This window comes from Phascolarctos cinereus, unplaced genomic scaffold (assembly GCF_003287225.1).
Source record: "Phascolarctos cinereus isolate Bilbo 61053 unplaced genomic scaffold, phaCin_HiC Scaffold_2;HRSCAF=192, whole genome shotgun sequence".
NCBI lineage: Eukaryota > Metazoa > Chordata > Mammalia > Diprotodontia > Phascolarctidae > Phascolarctos > Phascolarctos cinereus.
The window spans coordinates 50,948,408-50,967,609 of record NW_027555625.1 but is presented as its reverse complement, the minus strand read 5'-3'; the positions used below and the strand labels follow the sequence as shown (position 1 = coordinate 50,967,609).

The 19,202-nt window shown below is 43.5% G+C and overlaps 1 protein-coding gene across 1 annotated transcript in view; it reads left to right on the top strand.

Moving 5' to 3' along the window:
• ACSF3 (acyl-CoA synthetase family member 3) overlaps positions 1–19,202 on the top strand; it is a 234,265-nt gene that overhangs the window by 204,359 nt on the left and 10,704 nt on the right. Inside the window, exons 8-9 of the mRNA XM_020989140.2 lie at positions 1,585–1,719; positions 6,365–6,476. Coding sequence (XP_020844799.1) covers positions 1,585–1,719; positions 6,365–6,476 — 247 coding nt within the window. The remainder of the gene's footprint in view (positions 1–1,584; positions 1,720–6,364; positions 6,477–19,202) is intronic.

Here is a 19,202-nt window from a genome sequence, read left to right as displayed (position 1 = left end):
AGGACGAGTGGCTAATTACCAGAGCACACCTGCCACCCTCTTCATTCTTTTCTTTCATCCTCTCACCCTCCTTCTGAACCCTGCAGAAGTAATTCTAATACCATTGACTTTCCTCTCCTATCATCCCTGGTGACATCAATGCCCTTTTATAATTACAGCTCCTCCTGTTCCCTCTGCTGGAAAAATTACCACCCCGTCCCTGTGCCAAAGTTGTCAGATTCGCATGTCCTGGTTTTACGTCGCATTACAAATACCTTAATTTGAGGATCTCAAAGCCATTCACAAGTATGGTAGCGAGCCTCACGTGCACAGCTGGAGACACCAAGCCCCAGAGATGTTTGGTGATTTTGTCAGGACACAGTGCAAGATGGGATGGATTCTGAGAGCAGAAACCAGTACTCCCAGAGAAAGCCTCCTCCTTGGCCTGCTCATTTCTAATTTCTCCCATGGCTAAGTCTTTCTTCTGCTGAAGAATGAGGGAAAAATATATGTAGATTTCAGATTCTGTTCAGTGTTTAGATTAAAAGATCTTTTGGGGGAGAGTCATTCATCAAGCATTTATTGAGCACCTACTATGTGACAGGCACTTTGGGTATACAAAAAAAAAGAGACAAATGGGGCCACTGGAGAGGAGGGGTAGGACAATTAGTCTCTGATCACTTGTTTGTCTCTTGGATGATTCCAAAAGTTCAGTGATATGGCTCTCAGTCCCCCTCTCCTGCACATGCAACTTAGTAGATGGTCTCCATAAGGTGCTTAGCCACTAAGTGACTAATTTGGGGGCCACAACAACTCATGAAGACCATCTCACTTGACAAGGTAAGTTGCCAAATGGTAAACACCCAGTCCATCCCTGGCCCATATTACACAGAGCTTTCTGGCTTTGTGGTCAACAAGTTAATAAACATTTATTCAGTGCTTACTGGGTGCCAGGCACTGCACTATGACTGGGATACAGAGAAAGTTAAAACCACGGTCCCTGCCCTCCAAGAGTGCACTGTCTAATGGAGGTCAGTTGTGGCTGCTCGTTATCTTTCGTGCTTGAAGAGGACCAAAATGACATCACTATGTCGGGTCAGTGCAGGAGACAACATGCAAATAACATTGTATAAACCAGATCAAGACGGGATAAATTGGAGATACTCAACAGAGGGAAGACTGTAGAATTGCTGGGCCCCATCAGAGCTTGAACATGGCTGGTGCAGCCTCTGTCGGTCTGCTGTTCCCTCCAGAGCCACAGTGAAGCATGGAGGAGGACTTCAGTGGAGCCTAATCGATTCAGCATTAAGAGTCTGAGTTTCCTCTCTCTTGCATCACCTCCACAGGCATCCAGGACACATCACAACTTGCCCCATCTTCATCACTGATGGGACAGCTAGCTAAGACACCTGTTTCAGGGGGTGAGTTATCGTGAATTAAATAGAGGTCATGTTCAATCCCATAACTTAGAGACAATAAAACCTCAGCTTAGGGATGGCATTTGCTGGTTAATATAATTACCCAGTAAACCGAAGCTTAACAAGGTTAACTTGCAGTGTTGTTAAAGGAATAAACATAGACAGGGATTGCCTCTTTTTTTTGCAGGAGATACAGCTGTGTTTAAGGATAACAGATACTGGATCATGGGCCGGACATCTGTGGACATCATTAAGAGCGGCGGCTATAAAATCAGTGCTCTGCAAGTGGAGCGTCACTTACTGTGCCATCCAAGCATCATGGGTAAGTGCTGCTCTACCGGAGGCTTCTCCAGGTGATGGAGGGTCTCCCTCTCTCCCCTGGGCTGGAAATGCCGTGGCCACTGGTGGGCCCAGTGCCAGGGCTGATAAGTACAGAATTTGTACCCTGCTCCATTTTTTCCAACCTGGGCTGGTTTGCCCCCTCCTCAGGCAGCTTGGTGACCCTCCACTCCCAGAGGCTCACTATGTCAGTGCTGGACTTAGTTCAGATACTTCATTAGCTTTAGCCCCGCGCTCAAGTGACCCACTGGCCTCACCCTCTCCCAGTAGCAGCCAATCAACAAACATTTATTAATTACCTACTGTGTGCGTAGAAGGGGTCACAGGTGAACATCACCGCACCAGGCTCATTTTTAGAGTTTAAAAAATTAGCATATGATCTTTAGCTTTAATAATTTTTTTTGAAATTTTACATAATTTTCATTTCCTAACAACAACAATAATAATCGTTATATTGAACATTTTTAGATTTGGAGGGCATTTCGCATAAGTCATATCGTTTAATGCTCACAACCACCCCCACAGATAGTTGCTATTGTTAACCCTATTTTATGGTTGAAGAAACTGAGGCAGACAGAGGTTAAGTGACTTGCCTAGGGCCACCTCAATAGTCAATATCTGAAGGAGAGTTTAAACTTCGGGCTTCCTGACTCCAAATCCAGCATTCTATCCCCGGGAGCAGCTAACTGCCTTTTCTTTGTGTCCTTCTTTGTAGGAAAGAATAAAATGAAAGAGAGGTCAAAAGGTAGTTATGCAAAACTGACCAACACACCAAGGATGACGAATTAAATCTTCTACACCCAGAGTTTCCTGCCTCTGCAGAGAAAGGAGGGTCTCACCATTATTGGCCAAAAAATAAGTTTTATTAATGTCATTTGTCTTTACATCATAATCATTTCTGGGGAGAAAAAACTCTATTTCAGACTGAACCATTCCCCCCCAAAAAAAAATTTTTAAGCAGAAACACCTGATACAATGACTATACCTGGCAGGATTTTGTAATCTTGCCCTAGAGAGGCTCACCTCCCTATGTTGAGAGAAGAAGGGCACATTCTATCTATTTTCCAGGACTATCATTGGTTTTTTCCTTTAGTCTGCAGTTGGCTTCCTCTCATTTACATTGTTGTAGTCCTTACATATATTATTCTTTTGGTTCTGCTCATTTTAGTCTGCATCAGTTCATACAAATCTTCTAACAGTTCCCTGAATTCCTCATATTCATCATGTCTGGCCATTCTAAAATAATGCCATCATTGAGTGATCATTGCCATAAGATGTATTATTCTACCACCTAAGAGATGATATATCCTAAGGTGATGGTCACTGCAGTGTCTTTTGATGGCAGTATTCATTACCTCCACTAAATTCCTTCTCCACTGTCTTCTTGTAGCATGGAGGTGACCCTGGGCTAGTTCACTGGATTCAAATTCTGGCAGACCCTGCCAAGTCCAGTGTTGAACTCAGTATCTGCTGTCCGAGGACTGGTCTTGGTAAGTTCAGAGAGCCTGATCATTAGGCTGGCCTCAGGGCAGTGAATTCTTTGGGCATACAAACTCTCAAAGAATATCCACTAAATTGTAGAGCGTATACCTACATTGACAAAACCACATTGGAAAAGGGATTTTGTGGAGGTAATGAAAATTACCATCAGAAAAAGAGCCCTGACACCTGTCCTATATTTTCCTTTGATCAATGTTATACCATCACTCAATTCCTCTTATTAACAAAGCTTAAGCACTAAGCCAGTTTTAGTTGTGATATTAGTGACCATGTCATAGTCTGGATCCTAGATAACCATCCTGGATGTCCTGAAAGTTCATAAAGTCTCCTTCTAGAAAAAACAGGGAATAAAGCAGGGTCACTTACAGGTTCAGCCATGTCAACTCAGCAATCCCATTTTATTTGTTATAGTGGGTAAGGCACTGAATTCAAAATCTAGAATGCCATCTTGGTTAAGAATCAGACATCAAGTGGGACTAAACAGACTGGTGATTTTTGACCTTGATGACACCTCGGCCTTTTTATTAAAATTATATCCATTCGTTACTAGATCTGTTAAGGCAGAATGTTCTTCTAAGCTGGAGCAAGTGACTGCACCAAAGGGTGTGAGCAGACAGAGTTGCAAACTACTGCCAGTCAGATGAAACAAAGCTCCAGATTGCTAATAAGGAAAGAAATGCACATCAAAACAACTCTGAGGTTTCACCTCACACACAGCATATTGGTAAAAATGACGAAAGATAGAAATAGTCAGTGTTGGAGGGGTTGTGGGAAGATAGTCACGTTAGACATTGATGGCACAGTCTGAATTTGGTTTTGGTTTTTGTTGTTGTTATTCTTGTTTTTGTTAGGCAGTGGGGTTAAGTGACTTGCCCAGGGTCACATAGCTAGTAAGTGTCAAGTGTCTGAGGTCGAATTTGAACTCAGGTCCTCCTGACTCCAGGGTTGTGCTCTATCCACTGCGCCACCTAGCTGCCCATAGACATTGATGATGGAGCTGTGACTTAGTCCAACCATTTTGCAAAGCAATTTGGAATTATTACTAGGCATAAAACCCCAAGGGAGGTCATTGATAAGAGAAAGTCCCCATGGGCACTAAAATATTTATCTTAACACTTTCTGTGGTAGCAGAGAAAAGGAAACAAAGTAGATGCCCATCAATCGGGGAATGGCTTTAAAAATTATGAATTTAATGGACTATTAATTACTGTAAGAAAGGACGGGCAGGTAGAGGCACAGTGGATAGCACCAGGCCTAGAGTCAGGAAGACTCATCTTCCTAAGTTCAAATCCGTCCTCAGACACTTACTAGCTGTGTGACCCTGGGCAAGTCACTTCACCCTGTTTGCCTCAGTTTCCTCATCTGTCAACTGAGCTGGAGAAGGAAATGGCAAACCACTCCAGTACCTCTGCCGAGAAAACCCCAAATAGGGATCGCAAAGAGTCAGATGCCACTGAAATGACTTAACAACAATAATACACAGACACACGTCTCCTCTCACTGAACAACAAATAAGATAGAGTGGATTCTAGAGCACTTAATAACAGCATCATGTTCCACATGTAATGATTTGTGTAGAACCAGGTGGACAGCTAGGCGCCACAGTGCATAGAGTGCCAGGCCAAGACTTGGGAAGTTCTAAGTTCAAATCAGCCTCAGACACTTACTAGCTGTGTGACCCTGGGCCAGTCACTTCACCCTGTCTGCCTCAGTTTCCTCATCTGTAAAATGAGCTGGAGAAGGAAATGGCAAACCACTCTAGAATCTCTGCCAAGGAAACCCTAGATGGGGTCACGAAGAGTCAGACACAACTGAAGAGCTCAACAACAACGACAAAAGAAAGGATGCCTGTGACGAGCACAGAGAAGCCCTGAGAACTGACGTGAGCTGGTGCAGAGTGAAGTCAGCAGAGCCGAGACGATGACGTCTGCAATGACACCAGCAATGTAGTGGAAACGGCAGAACAGCCGAGCTGAGGAGCATCACTCAGAAGTTCAGCTGCTTTCAGTGCGTTCATCCATTTTGCTGATTGCTTTGTCTCTCTCTTTTTTCCTTTTTTTTTTCTCTTAAATAGCATTCCCTGTCCCATAGGGTGGCTCTCTGGGTGTGGGGAGGAGGAGTGATACAGGAGAAATGTTAAGTGTCCAGAGGGGAATGGAGACAGTGTATTTAGAAACAAGAACCCCCAAATTGACCTGAATTTTAAGGCAGGAACTTTGCCCCTGTCTTGGGCCAGGCAGGCTAAGGAAAAGGAGACCTTGCCAGTGAAGCTCTGTGTCTGCGTCCACCAGGGCTCCTGGGTTCCCTGGCCTCCCCATCTTTATCCCTGGGGGTGCAGCTTGGTGGGAATGCCAAGCCCCGGCATACATTTGCCATCAGGACGGCGGGTTCCAGGATCTTGGGGACCTTACAACTCTTGTTCTAATCTAAACACAGTCATGGCCACCTGCCAAGCAGCACCTGCAGGCCTTGGGAGGTCCAAGAAAGGCGGAGGCCACCCAGAGACTCCTAGCAAGCACAGCAAGAGGAGTCCAGACACCTTGGGCAAGTCACTTCCTCAGTGAAAGGAAAGGGTTGGGTGAGATGATCTCTTAGGTCCTTTCCACTTTACTATAATTCCATGCTTTTGTGATGATCTCTTTAGGCTGTGGTTTGCCAAGTATAGCCAGGTGATGCAGCCGATAGAGCGCTGGCCATGGAGTCAGGAAAATCTGAGTTCAAATCCTGCCTCAGATGCTTGCTAGCTGCGTCACCTTGAGTACATCCCTTGATTTCTGTTTGCCTCAGTTTCCTCATCTCTAAAATGGGCATAATGACAGCACCTACTCCTCCCTCCCTTGGTTGTCATGAAGATCAAATGAGATAAGATTTATAAAGTACTTTGCAGGCCTTAAAGCACTATATAAATACTAGTTGTTAGCTATCATTATTATTATTGTTGTTGTTATTATTATTATTTCAACTTAGGCCTCCAACACTGACTAGATTGTTAATTCTTTTAACAGCATTATGGTTTTACTTCTGCCGTGTTCTTCATTGTTGGATTTTCTATCTGAACCTTCTAGAGACTTTGTTCATTATATCCTCAGTTTCTCAGAGTGTCTTCAGGCCATTTCTTTTGTCCACAGATGTTGCTGTCATTGGAGTTCCAGATATGACATGGGGCCAGCGGATTACTGCTGTGGTCAAGCTTCGTGAAGGCCAGTCACTTTCTCAAAAGGACCTGAAAGAATGGGCAAGGTATAGAAATTATTTGATTCTTTGAAATTATATTTGAATTATTAATTATTATTAAAATTATATTTGAAAATTATTATTTGAAATTATACATGCCAAATTATTCCTGGCATCATCATAAATCAATTTTAGTTCAGCTTACAGGAGGAAAGGGCTGGGGTCGTTGTAGAATACAGTGTGATTTAGGGATTATTCACTGGGGGGTTGCGCTCCTCCTTTACCTTTTCTTCTCCCCGCCCTGCAACCATTTCCTTCCAGCTCAAGTAAATAGATGCTATACTTTTCTAAAAGTTTTATTATTTATTTTTTAACGCCCTCTTCTTTTTAAATTTCGAGTTCCAAATTCTCTCCCTCCCTCCCACCCACTGAGAAGGCAAGTGAAGTGATATCACTTATGCACGTGAAATCATGCAAAATGTATTTTAGTATTAGCTGTGTCACAAAAAAGGCAAGGAGAATAAAGAAAACAAGAAAATCATACTTCAGTTTGCAGTCAGAGTTCCTCGGCGCTCTTTCTGGAGGTAGACAGCATTTTTTCATCTTGACTTCTTTGGAATTGTCTTGGGTCTTGATATGGATCAGAATAGCCAAATCTTTCACAATTGATCATCGTTACAACCTTGTTATTACTGAACACGCTGAGCTGTTCTTCTCACTTCGTTTTGCATCAGTTTGTAGGGGTCTCACCATGTTTTTTCTGAAACCACCCATGCAATCACTTCCTATAGCTTAGTAGTACTCCATCACAATCATATGTCATAACTTGTTCAACTATTCCTCAGTTGATGAGCATCCCCTCGATTTCCTGTTCATTGTCAACATGAAAAGAGCTGCTATAAATATTTTTGTACAAATAGGTCCTTTTCCTTTTTCTTTGCTGTCTTTGGGATACAGACCTAGTGGCGGTATTGCTGGGTCAAAGGGTATGTACAGTTTTATAGCTCTTTGGGCATAGTTTCAAATTGTTCTGCAGGATGATCGAACCAGTTCACAACTCCACCAGCAGTTTATTAGTGTACCCTATTTTCCCTCATCTCCTCCAGCGTTTGTCATTTCTGTCCTCAGAGATGTTTTAATTTACTTTTCTCTAATCAACAGTGATTTACAACATTTTTCATACGACTACAGATACCTTTGATTTCTTCTTCTGAAAACTGCCCGTTCATATCTTTTGACCATTTAGCAACTGGGAAATGGCTCTTGTTTTTTTTATAAATTTAACTCATTTCCCTGTATGTTTGAGAAATGAGGCATTTATCAGAGAAATTTTCCCTTAAAATTTTTTGATATTAGTTTCCCTCATTATTTCTTTTAATTAGATCTGTTTTTGCTTTTGCTTTGTCTGAGATCAGGATTACTACTACTGCCTTTTTTACTTCAGCTGAAGCATAACAGATTCTGCTGTAGCACTTTGTTTTATCTCTGTGTCTTTCTGTTTCAAGTGTTTCACTTGTAAACAACATATTGTTAGATTCTGGTTTCTAATCCATTCTGCTATCTGCTTCCGTTTTATGGGTGAGCTCATCCCATTCATGTTCAGTTATGATTACTAACTGTGTAGTTCCCTCTATCCTATTTTTCCCCTGTTTATCCTTCTCTATTTTTATCCTGTCCTTCCTCAAAAGTCAGTTTTGCTTCTGACCACTGCATCTCTTAATTACTCTCCCTTTAATCACCCCCCCTTTCTAATATCCCCTTCCCTTCCTCTTTCCCTTTTGAGTAAGACATAATTTTATACCCAATTGAGTGTGTGTGTGTGTGTCTTCTTCCCTCTTTGAACCAATTCCAATGAAAGTGTGGTTCAAGCATTGCCCACCCTCCCACCCCCACATTTTCCCCTCTGCTGTAAAAGTTCTTCCTTGAGTGCTTAATAGAAGTTATACTTATAGAGATAGAAATCTTCCCCTCATTCCCACCACTGAGGAATGAGAAGTCTTTTAAACCAAATTTGACAGTATTTCCTCCAATATGACCTCAGGGAACCTGGACTTGGAGTATGGAGTACATCATTGTGGGCAAATAGAAACATATGGGGTGACCCACCCCATAATGTGCTGGGAGCAGAACCTTTGGGGGCTGTCAAGGAAAGGGTATCTCTCTCCATCTAGGGAAGAAATCCAGAGGGGGAAAAATATGTTTGACTCTATCAGAGAAATCCATGTGGATGGAGCTGAGATGCAAAGCAAATCCAGCTGTAGAAATAAATTATTCAGGATGAGAGGCATAGAGAAGGAATATTTGTGAAGAAGCAGACAGATTTCTTATTTCTTTATTCCTCTCTTGCCCCCAGATCAGGAGCAAGATTGTTAATTAGCTCTGTTCCAAAGGCCTACTCTAAAATGCAAACACTCTTGGGGAGGAGGGGAGTTAATGCTCTATTTCACCCTCAAAACAGAAGTGCCGAGACCTCAATTGTCTTTGTTTGAAAGCAAATTTGACTCCTGAGCACCTCACCCTTCAAGCTGCCTGTCCTCCTCCCTCCCATGATGTGACTGTCCTGTCATATGCCACGCTTACTTGTGAGCATTCGCAAAGGTAGACACTCACTGCCCTCTTTGTATTCCTGCCCTCATCACACCAGTCAAGAGACCAAGTATCCCCTAAAATGTAGGATGGTTTTGCACATGCATTCTTGAAATTTTTCTCTTTTTTTTAATTCTAAATGTTAATATCAACAAACAGTAACATTGCCATTTCCAAAGAACAGAAAAATGAGGTTATGTATGAACCCATGAATTTCTATTAATGTGTATTAAATTTCACATGATTGTGATTACCTTGGTCTCTCCTCCTTCTAGTCTTTGGCACTCATTGCCACTCTGCTCATTGACACGCCCTTCTTTTTTTAGGCATCACTATAACTGCCCTCCTCCATAATTCTCCCTACCCACCCACTCACCCCCTGCCAAATGAGAGCCTTCTCTTGTAACATAGCATAGTCAAGAAAAACAAGTTCACAAGTGTGAAACGTTTGCCTCATTCTGCACCCCTGGTCCTCCACCTCTCTGCCAAGAGATGTCTGCATACTTATTAGACTCCCTCAGTCTTTGAGATGGTCACAGCCTACGGCTTTCTCAGGGTGACCTTTCTTTCTGTTCTCCTTAAAGGCAGTCTGACAACCGGACTCTGCTCTTCCTCCATCCTTCTCATCACCTCCTCTACCTTTCTCCCTTCTTCTCCCTCCCTTCTTCACTCTACCAATGTTCTCCCCCAGTTCTTCCCCAGAAAGAGCTTGGCAGACTCTGCTCTCACTTGACCTCTTGTAGTCGCTCATAGCTGCATCTGAAGGGTCAAGGCACTAGCCTCCCCGCAGCCGGTGGTAATGGATAGGTAGTACTTGTCACAACTCTAGCCATAGCCGGGGTCTAAAAGCAGAGACTCTTGGAGGGAATTTTCAAGCAATGTGGATTAAATTTTAGCTTTACCTTTGTCAAATATGAACATAAGACCATTCCCAATTTACCCAAGAAACCTTCCTCCTGGTCCCCCTTCTGCCATCACTCCCCACCCCAATTCGCCTCCTTCTCCTTAGCGCTAAAGATATTTTTGGCGCGTCCAACATGATTTCACAAACAGTAGGAATCCTTGTTTCATCAGGGGCGGCACAGCTGGGCAATTAAAGATTCCCCTGGATTTGCAAAATCACAGTTGGAAGACTACAATTTAACAAAGGCAAGGAAGATTCTGGTTGGCTGGTTGCTGCTTTGATTAAACAATTACTTTGGTTTGGGGGGAAAGGGGGGGAGGCTGCTTCTCAAGCACCCTGGGCTGAGAGCCTTCCTGGAGACATCTCACAGAGTCCAGCTCCCCAGGTGCAAAGTTCTGCTGTCTGTCGAGCATTCGAGGCGAGTGACATGTTAACCCTTTCATGCCCAAAAGGAGGTCCAGAGGCAGCTGAGCATCTGTACTTCCCATCAGCTAGTTGAGGTAAACCTGGTCCTGCCAAGTTTCTGTGCTGCTGTTCAATCTTCCTGATTCTTTCTCTGGGAGTAGCTCAGCACGGAAGTAGATCTTTCCTTCTAGGGCTGCTCAGGGTCATCTAGTCCTCTCCCTCCTGCCCCCTCCCCCTGCCATGCCGAGAGGGTCTATAGCTGAACCCTCCAACATGGTCATCTGCCCTCTGCTGAAAGACCCTCCCTGGATGGAGATCCTTTGGGCTCCCTCTTGCAACTCGTCCCAGGGTTTAATCATGCATGGTCCAATCCAGGACCCAGGCTAAGAGACTCTTATTTCCCTTTTCATTCTAAGACATGGAGTTGTTAACACCATCCAGCTGAGCCCATCTTTCAGGAGGATTTAACCAGGTCATAAAACTCAGTGCAAATGCATGGAATCCATCCAGGGCTATCATCTGCTAGAAAAACAGGAAGAACAAGGCAACGTGGAGCACGGAGGTGGGAAGGGGCTTGGGCAGTACAGGGGAGATTCCCCGAGGACACTCAGGCTGTGCTGGGGCTATTATGATTAGCTGAAATGAGTGGCAAATGATTGCATCCATGCTGCTGCCAGGGTATTTAAGAGAGAGCCAGACAGTAGGGATGGGGCCTTTTGTATCTTGGAAGTGCACTGGCTTATATGTGGTGGTGGAAGTGCTGGTGAAAGAAGAGCATGTGGTCAGAGTGAGTCCAGGGGAGGAACTGATCGAGGCCGGGAGCAGCTGTGGCACTCTCTGTTCCCCGGTCCTGGGTCTTTTTCCCGTTAGGTAACCATTGTGGTGAGCGAGGGTGATCGTGGTGTCAGTATCAGTTCCCAGTTGTGACTTATTTTGCTTCAGAGCCCACACAAAACATGCAGCTGACCCGGGGGTGTAAGCCATGATGGATGTTCTGGTCAGGTCCACCCTCAAGCCTCTTTCTCTGCACCAACTGAGCTTGCACTCTTTTCCATCCCTAGAAAAGGGTACCCTATGGGAGTGGGAGTCACCACTGATGTCAAAAGGAATTTATTGAGTTCTTAATTGTACATGACAGTAGGCCAGTGATTCTAAACATCTCTCCTAGCAGTGACATAAAAAACACAGACTTGAATACAGAGCCATAGACTTATTCCTGGCCTTTGAGCCTAAGTCTAGAGTGGCCCACTGTCTCATGCCAAGTCAGGGCAGGCCTTTTCTGAGCATCCTAGGCCTGTAAGATCACAGAGAGAACAGTCTTCTAGTCCCTTGCCCTGTACTCAACCTGAGCTCCGATGCTCCCCAAAGCACCCCTCACCATTCATGGATGGCCGCCATCACTCCATCAGTAGACCACGGTGGGTCTTTATGATGCTGTAGCTTCTATGAAGACTTAGGAAAGAAAGTGGGTAGATGAGGGGCAGGATCTCAGGACAGCTTGCTGTTTGTAACTTCTCCTCCAGGGTCCTGGGTCCCCCTTCGAACTTCACCATGACCCCTGCCTTATCATAAGCCTCCCTGAGGTCAAGCTGGACAGCACCGTATCACTCAAAACTGACAACTCCCTACCAAGTGGGATCCTCCATGGGTCTTGCTGCTGAGACAGTAGATTAGGAGAGGGGAGCTTACGGTTGAAAGGAGAAAGAACTGAAATGATGGTCCTCCCATTGCCTCTGGACTGTGGTATTAATCAGTGACAATCGGAACCTTCTCAGTTCTTCTTCTGTGGTCCTTTTGTATTTTTCATGATGTTTGCAGTCAGGTTTCCCTAGCCACGTAGCCCTGTTGCACGGACTTTTTCCTTGTTTTACTTTTGTTTTCTGTCTGTGTACTTCCAGATCCCAGAACAGCATACAAGAGGAGCTTAATGTGTGTCAATGGATTGATTGACACCATTACTTAAGTCTTTCTAATTGACTGAGTTACTGGACCAGATCTGCTTGAAGCCAGTATGTGTTCTGAATTCAGGTTGGCTTATTTGTGGGGCTTCCTGGCCCCTGTTGATTTGCTTCTAGTCCCCTGATGCACGTCCACAGAGCACATTTTTTTCTAGATGTGGTCTAAATCACAGCCCAAAACTCTCTCAACAAAGGAAATCTACCTATTGCCAGTTTTCAGCTTGGCAGTTGAGAAGTCATCATCCTTATTAAACAGTTTGTCACCCAAGTCCCAAACCTTGGTCACCCTTGGCCTTTCCTAGTCTCCCAACCCCCACAATCCCCTCGCATGCTTCATGACCACCCAGATCCCGTCAATCCTAACTCCACAGAGTCTCTGCCCCTTCCTTTCATTCTCTCCCAGGTCCTTGTTATCTTTGTCAAGGCTTTTGGAAGAGCCTCTTGTTTCCCACCACTGGTTTCTCATCCTTTCAGTCATCCCACACGCTTTTGCCAAATTAGGCTTGGTAGAGCATTATTTCTGATCATGTCACATACATATGGGCAGCTAAGTGGTGCAGTAGATAGAGCACTGGACCTGGAGTCACGAAGACCTAAGGTCAAAATCTAGCCTCTGACACTTAGTAGCTGTGTGACCCTGGGCAAGTCACTTCATCCTGTTTGCCTCAGTTTCCTCATCTGTCAAATGAGCTGGAGAAGGAAATGGCAAACCACTCCAGTGTCTTTGCCAAGAAAACCCCAAATGGGGTCACAAAGAGTCGGACATGACTGAAACAACTCAACGATAACAACAACACACATACACACCTCTCCTCTCACCATTCACAAAATTTCTTTGGCTCCCCACTGCCTGCCTAAGAAGGCTAGAACTCCTCCATGCTTTGTACCTCCCCATGCTTTGGCCTCCACCTGCTTTTCTGGGTTCTTCTCCTTTGCACCCCTACATATACCCCGTGGCTGAGTCACATTAGAAGACTGGCTGTTCCCAAGCACAGCCCACACTTGAACCTTCTGCAGAGATTAAGAGTATTCCCTCTGCCTAAGATTCCCCCTGCCCTATATCTCCACCTGTTGAAATAAGTTTGGATATTCAACCCATCCTTCAAGGCCCAGCTCAGACACCCCCTCCTTCATGAAGCCTTCCCTGGTCCCCCTAAACAGATATGATCCCCTCTTCCTCTAAACACCCCTTCTCATTTTTGTTTAGTCATTTTTCAGTCGTGTCTGACTCTTCATGACCCTTTTTGGGGTTTTCTTGGCAAAAAGACTGGAGTGGTTTCCCATTTCCTTCTCCAGCTCATTTTACAGATGAGGGAACTGAGGCAAACGGGGTGAAGTCACTTGCCCAGGGTCACACAGCCAGTAAGTGTCTGAAGCTGGATTTGAACTCAGGGCCTCCTGACTCTAGGCCTGGTACACTATCCACTGTGCCACCTAGCTGCCCGTCTCTCACATGGCACTAATCACATGTCCTTCATTTGTTAGGGTTATTTGTTGACTTCTCTTGTCATGCTTGCTAGGCTTTGACCTGCACCTTTGAGGACGGGGCCATATCTCATTTGGCCTCACATCCCATGCGATGCCTACTCCAGTTAGTCAGCTGTCTGCAAATACCTGTTCAGCTGGGTGGCCCGCTCTGTCATTGATCGGGAGACGTGCACCCGGACGCTCGGTGACCTCAGTCCACACAAACACAGTCTGCAACGTAAAAACCACCTGACAAATATCACGTGGTAGTGTTTTCCTTTAAACAGGACATCTCTTAAGGGCTTACTGTGTACCAAGCACTCAGGATACAAAAACAAGAACGTGAGAGTTCCTGCCCTCGCAGAGCTTACATTCTAATAGAGGAAGACCAAAAAATAAAGGGGAGCTGGACATGGGAGGGAGGCATGCCCCGCCCCCAGGGACAGGCAGCAGGTGGAGGTGGAGGACGCTAGAGGGTGAGCTGGTAGAGGCTGGGCCTTCTCCTAACAAGGAGGCTCCAAGCAGGTACTCAGCGGTCACTGAGCTGGCCTGAAAATGAAACAAGAGGTCAAGAACAGAATCATCTGTACAGATACGTTCTATTAATGTTCTGTTCGTTGTCTTTGACAGGTGATTCAGATCTCCTTTTTGATTAGATAGTGTGTGTTGCAAATATTCTCATTTATTAGGTAGAGAATGGTGTTCCTCTAAACTTCCCTCTCACTAGGTTGGCTTCCATTTAGAATTAAACAGCAACAATTCCTTTGAGAGCTCCTGTGTGGTGCTTTGAGGACATTTGTCCCCTGCCCCAGATCTCCAAACCAAAGGAAGGCAATTCCTCATGACAATGCCACAGCTTGCTTGTAGCCATCCTGTGTCTCTCCATTATTCTCCAGGTCACCTGTGATTTTGATTTGGAAGCTTATTGATCAGATCTTCCTTGGGGGTGCTAGGCGCCCTTCCGACTCCAGCGTCCGACTTAGAAAAGAGGAGGATGTAAGCCCCAAGCCTATGCTGTTGAGTGCTTGATGGAAGGTGGTAACACCTCCTCAAGGCATCTCCTCCACTTTCCCTAGTTCTCATCTTAATGTGTCTCGCAGGCACCAAACCAGCTGCCTCTTCCCTTCAATCTCCCCTCTTCCCTCTCACCCTGTCTCCCTCCTTTATTTTAAATGTCACTTCCATTTGTTTTCCCCACTTTTCATGCTCACTGGCAGGAGACACATGTCCCTCTTCAGAGTGATTCATTTTTCAGCCTTCGCCTCCAATCTAACTTCACGGTGACAGGCGCCATCCTGCGTCAGAGCCGTCCATATGGCAGGATGTGCTGATTGTTGGGTTTGGAGGCAGGTTGGGGAGCGATGGTGGAGATGCTTCGTGGACTTGGCATGTTGTACCAGGATCAGTGCCAGGGAGCTGCCTGTCAGCGCTGGGCATGGCCCCAGGTTGGTGACATGGAGGCAGCTGAAAGTGAGGCAGAGGGAGAGGAAAGCTCCCCTTTCAAAGGGCAAAGCAGACTTTTTGAATCTAAGCTTCCATTCCTCTGCAATGATTTTTTCTTCTGCCATTGAAAGCACTCCTGAAACAGCCTCCATTTAACTGACATTTATATGGCATTTTATGTACATCATTATATCTGATATGCAGTCACCCCTGAGACCAGTAGTATGTGTTATTCTTCTCATTTCCCAGAGGAAAATGAGGCTTCAGAGATGTTAAGATATTTGCCCAAGATCACACAGCTGGAACCTGACAGAGCTTGGACTTGAACTTGGGTCTTTGAAGTCTGGTGTTCCCACCACAAAATCACTCTGAGTCACTAAATTGCAAGTTTCTAAAGGGCAGGAGCTATTGCACTTCTGTCTTTGTATCTTCAGTACCTGGCATATAGTAGATGGTTAATAAATGCATATTGGTTCATTGATTGGTAGATCTCCCCCATGGATGTACAGATAAACCAGAGGGAAAAAGAAGTTGTATATACTCCAGTAGTGATAAAGACTGTAGTGTTCTTTAGGGTTTTGACTTCTTAATAGCGTAACTGTTTATCTGTTGTTTTGGCTCCATTATCTAATTTTAGGAGATGATTAGTATCTATTAAAATCTATATATTCTGCTAATTAAAGGGTTATGTTCTTCTTCCCATATGCAAGCAAACTCCCACACAAACACACTTGTAGGAAGCATTTTTTGATTAGATAGTGTGTGTTGCAAATATTCTCATTTATTAGGTAGAGAATGGTGTTACTCCAGCCTTTCCTTTAACAGTATTGACTGTCATTTAGGATTAGACAGCCTCAGTTCCCTTGAGAGTTCCTGTTCAGTGCTTTGAGGACATTGATCTGCTGCCCCAAATCTCCAAACCAAAGGAAGCCAGTCATTAAAGACTTCAGCTTGCTTATATCCATCAGAGATCTCTCCGTTGTCCTTTCTGGGTCACCTGCAATTTTGATTCTTCTAAGACCTGTTGTTCCTTGAGTCTCAGCCATGTAGCATCCCTGGGAAAAGATTAACAGATGAAGTAAGGTATGCAAAGATTTTTGAAAAATACAAAAGTTGGTCATTATTATTTATTAGAATGTTAACTTCATGCATAGGGACCCAAATCTTACTGACTCTTTGAATCTCCTCTGGGGCCTAGTGGACAAGAGTGGTGTCAAACTCAAATAGAGATGGAAACCACCTAACCATACATATGCATCCCTGTGGGCCACATTTCCACTTAGAAAAACACCATGATTATACATGTTAGTTATGTGACATTATATATTGTATTTTTATTTACTTTGTCAGATATTTCCTAATTACGTTTTAATCTGGTTTCATCTGGTTTAATCGGGAGTATTGTGGGCTGCATGTTTGAAACCTTAGCTTTACATCCAACAGGCTTTAATAAGTGTTTGTTGATTTAAATTGAATTAAGCACCAAAAAAGTATGAAAAAAAAAACTTCATACCAACTGACATTTCACCAGCACCTTATGTGCTGATAAATATGTACTTTAATACCTCAATACCTTGGGTTTGTTCCATTGAGCAGCATATCTTAATCAAACTATTTCTTTGTCCCAGTTTTCCTTTTCAGAGGATGTTAAGAGATAATGGAAGTGGCTAGGAAATAAATGGCTGCATTATAGACAAGGATTTCCAGCAGAAAACTTGCTATTTACAAAGTAGCTATACAGTCTCCTTAGTTCCTAATCCAAGATTTTGATTAATGTATTTTATCCTATATTTCTTTCCACTAAATTTGAATTTGTATTTCTAGACAGTAACTTAAAATGTAGCAATGATAGGCCTCTGACCAGGAGTGGAGTACACTTAACAAAGCCTGATAAGAATGATTTGCCTAAAGTTTAGCAAATCTAATCAAAATTAAATTGAAAGAGAAAAGGGAAAGGGAAAGACTGCCTACTTATATCCTAGATGCCACAGGATGCAGCAATGAAGGAAGACTATCCGTTGAGACACAGTAGAGAAAATCCAAGAAAGAAAGAAATAATAAAGGTCATGGCCTCAGATGTCTATATACAATAACAAAGATGAACTAGAAATCCTAACCTAAAGAGGCAACTTTGATCTCAGTTGTTGTTGAAATTTGGTGACTCGGTGACTCCGGAAGGGTCACCTTACTCAAAAGAAACAAGAGAGATAAATTTGGTGAGGGGAGGGTAGAATGAGTAGCTGTATATTAATCAGAGGTACCATGTTAGGAACTTCAGGTACCAAAGATGGGGGATGTGAAAATCAATGATGGTAGGAACAAAATCAATATATTCATCAGGTTCTACTATAGACCGTCTTGCCAGGAAGAGGAAATAAATGAAGAGTTTGAGAAGCAGTCCACAATCCTGACCTAGAGGCACAATAGAGTAGTGATAAGAGATCTGTGTAATCCAGCATCTGCTGGAACTCTCAGGCAAAAGCAGAGCAGCTAATAATGTCTTGACTTTCCTAAATGATCATTTCATCCTTCAAAAGGAGGAGAGGGAAAATTCTATTCTGGATCTGATTTTCTCCAACAAGGAAGTAATAAACTGGGGTAGAAATTATGGGAGCTTTGAGGGGAAATGACTTCTGTTTTAGTATTTGTGAGAGGGAAAGAGAAGAAAGGCGTGAATAATCTAGCATATACTCTAAAATTTGGGAAGAATGGATTTTAAAGGATTCATAGAAATGTAGGGTCCCATGAAGTATAGCTATGATAAAGTCATCCCAGGGGGAATGGGGAGGATCTAAAAAATGAAATTTGAAGGCACAAAGAAACGGTTCTGATGAGGAAGAAAAGGGGCAGTGGTCTCAAGAGACCAGTGTGGGTATACCCTTTATATCAAAGGATGGTTTGCTAGGTGGGAATGAAGAGAGGTATATTTGGAAATGAAGATTAGTAAAAACAAGAAAAAACTAAAAATAAATCTAATTTATTATTATTATATAATATGTATTATATATATATATATTATATATTATTAATGAACCATCCTTTGATATAAAGAGTTAAAAAGAGAGAAAAAAGTAGTTAAGCAAAAGTGGTCAGTACATCAACTGTATCTGATGGCATATGCAATATTCTACACCCATGGTTCCCACCTCTGCCAAGAGGGGCAGAAGGTACATTTTCTGAGCTCTTCTCCAGAGCCAAATGTGGTCAATATAAATAATTATACAGAGTTCCTCTTTCTGTATACATACTTGTAGCCATTATGCATTTTTTTCCTGGTTCTACTTACTTCACCCTGAATCAGTTTATAGATAGCCTTCCATAATTCCCTGAGTTCTTAACATTTGTCCTTTCTTATAGTACAGTAATATTCTATTATTTTATGTACCACAATCTGTTTAGTCCTCACTTATCAGCCCTGATTTTGTCTCCTGAGCCACAAAAACTTCCAGTTTCTATTTTTAGAAGACTTATTATAGCTAAATTATAAAGATAGCTAATATTTCGACGCTGTTTAAAAGTTTACCAAGCACGTTCACATTCATTCGATCCTCACAATAGCTCTGAGATGCAGGTGCTATTTTCATCTTCATTTTCCCTATGAAGAAAATCAAGTCCAAGAGAGGTTGTCTGAGGGGGAATTAGAACTTGGGCCTTTCGAAGTCCAACTGAAGGGTTCTCTCCGCTCCAAAGATGGAAACAAAGGCATGTAGCAGAAGATGAAGACGAAAGTGTGGCCCAGTCCTTTAGGGGGAGGTTTAGCATTGGTGCTCAACCTCAGAATGAGCTGAGGCTGTCAAAGAAAGACAAGGGTAGCCAGGATTTTGTTTGCACGTGTATTGGGCAGGGAAAGAGGAGGATCAAAGCAGGAATAAAATCTCTACTTTGGATGGATCGGCTAAAGATAATCAGCCGTTGAAGGAAGGCAGAAGCTGCTAAAAAGGCACATTTTGCTTCCATTTTCTCTGCCAAGGAAAATGATCTTTGGACTTGAAAGGACAGAACAAAAGTGGCTAATGGGGAGTTGATTGA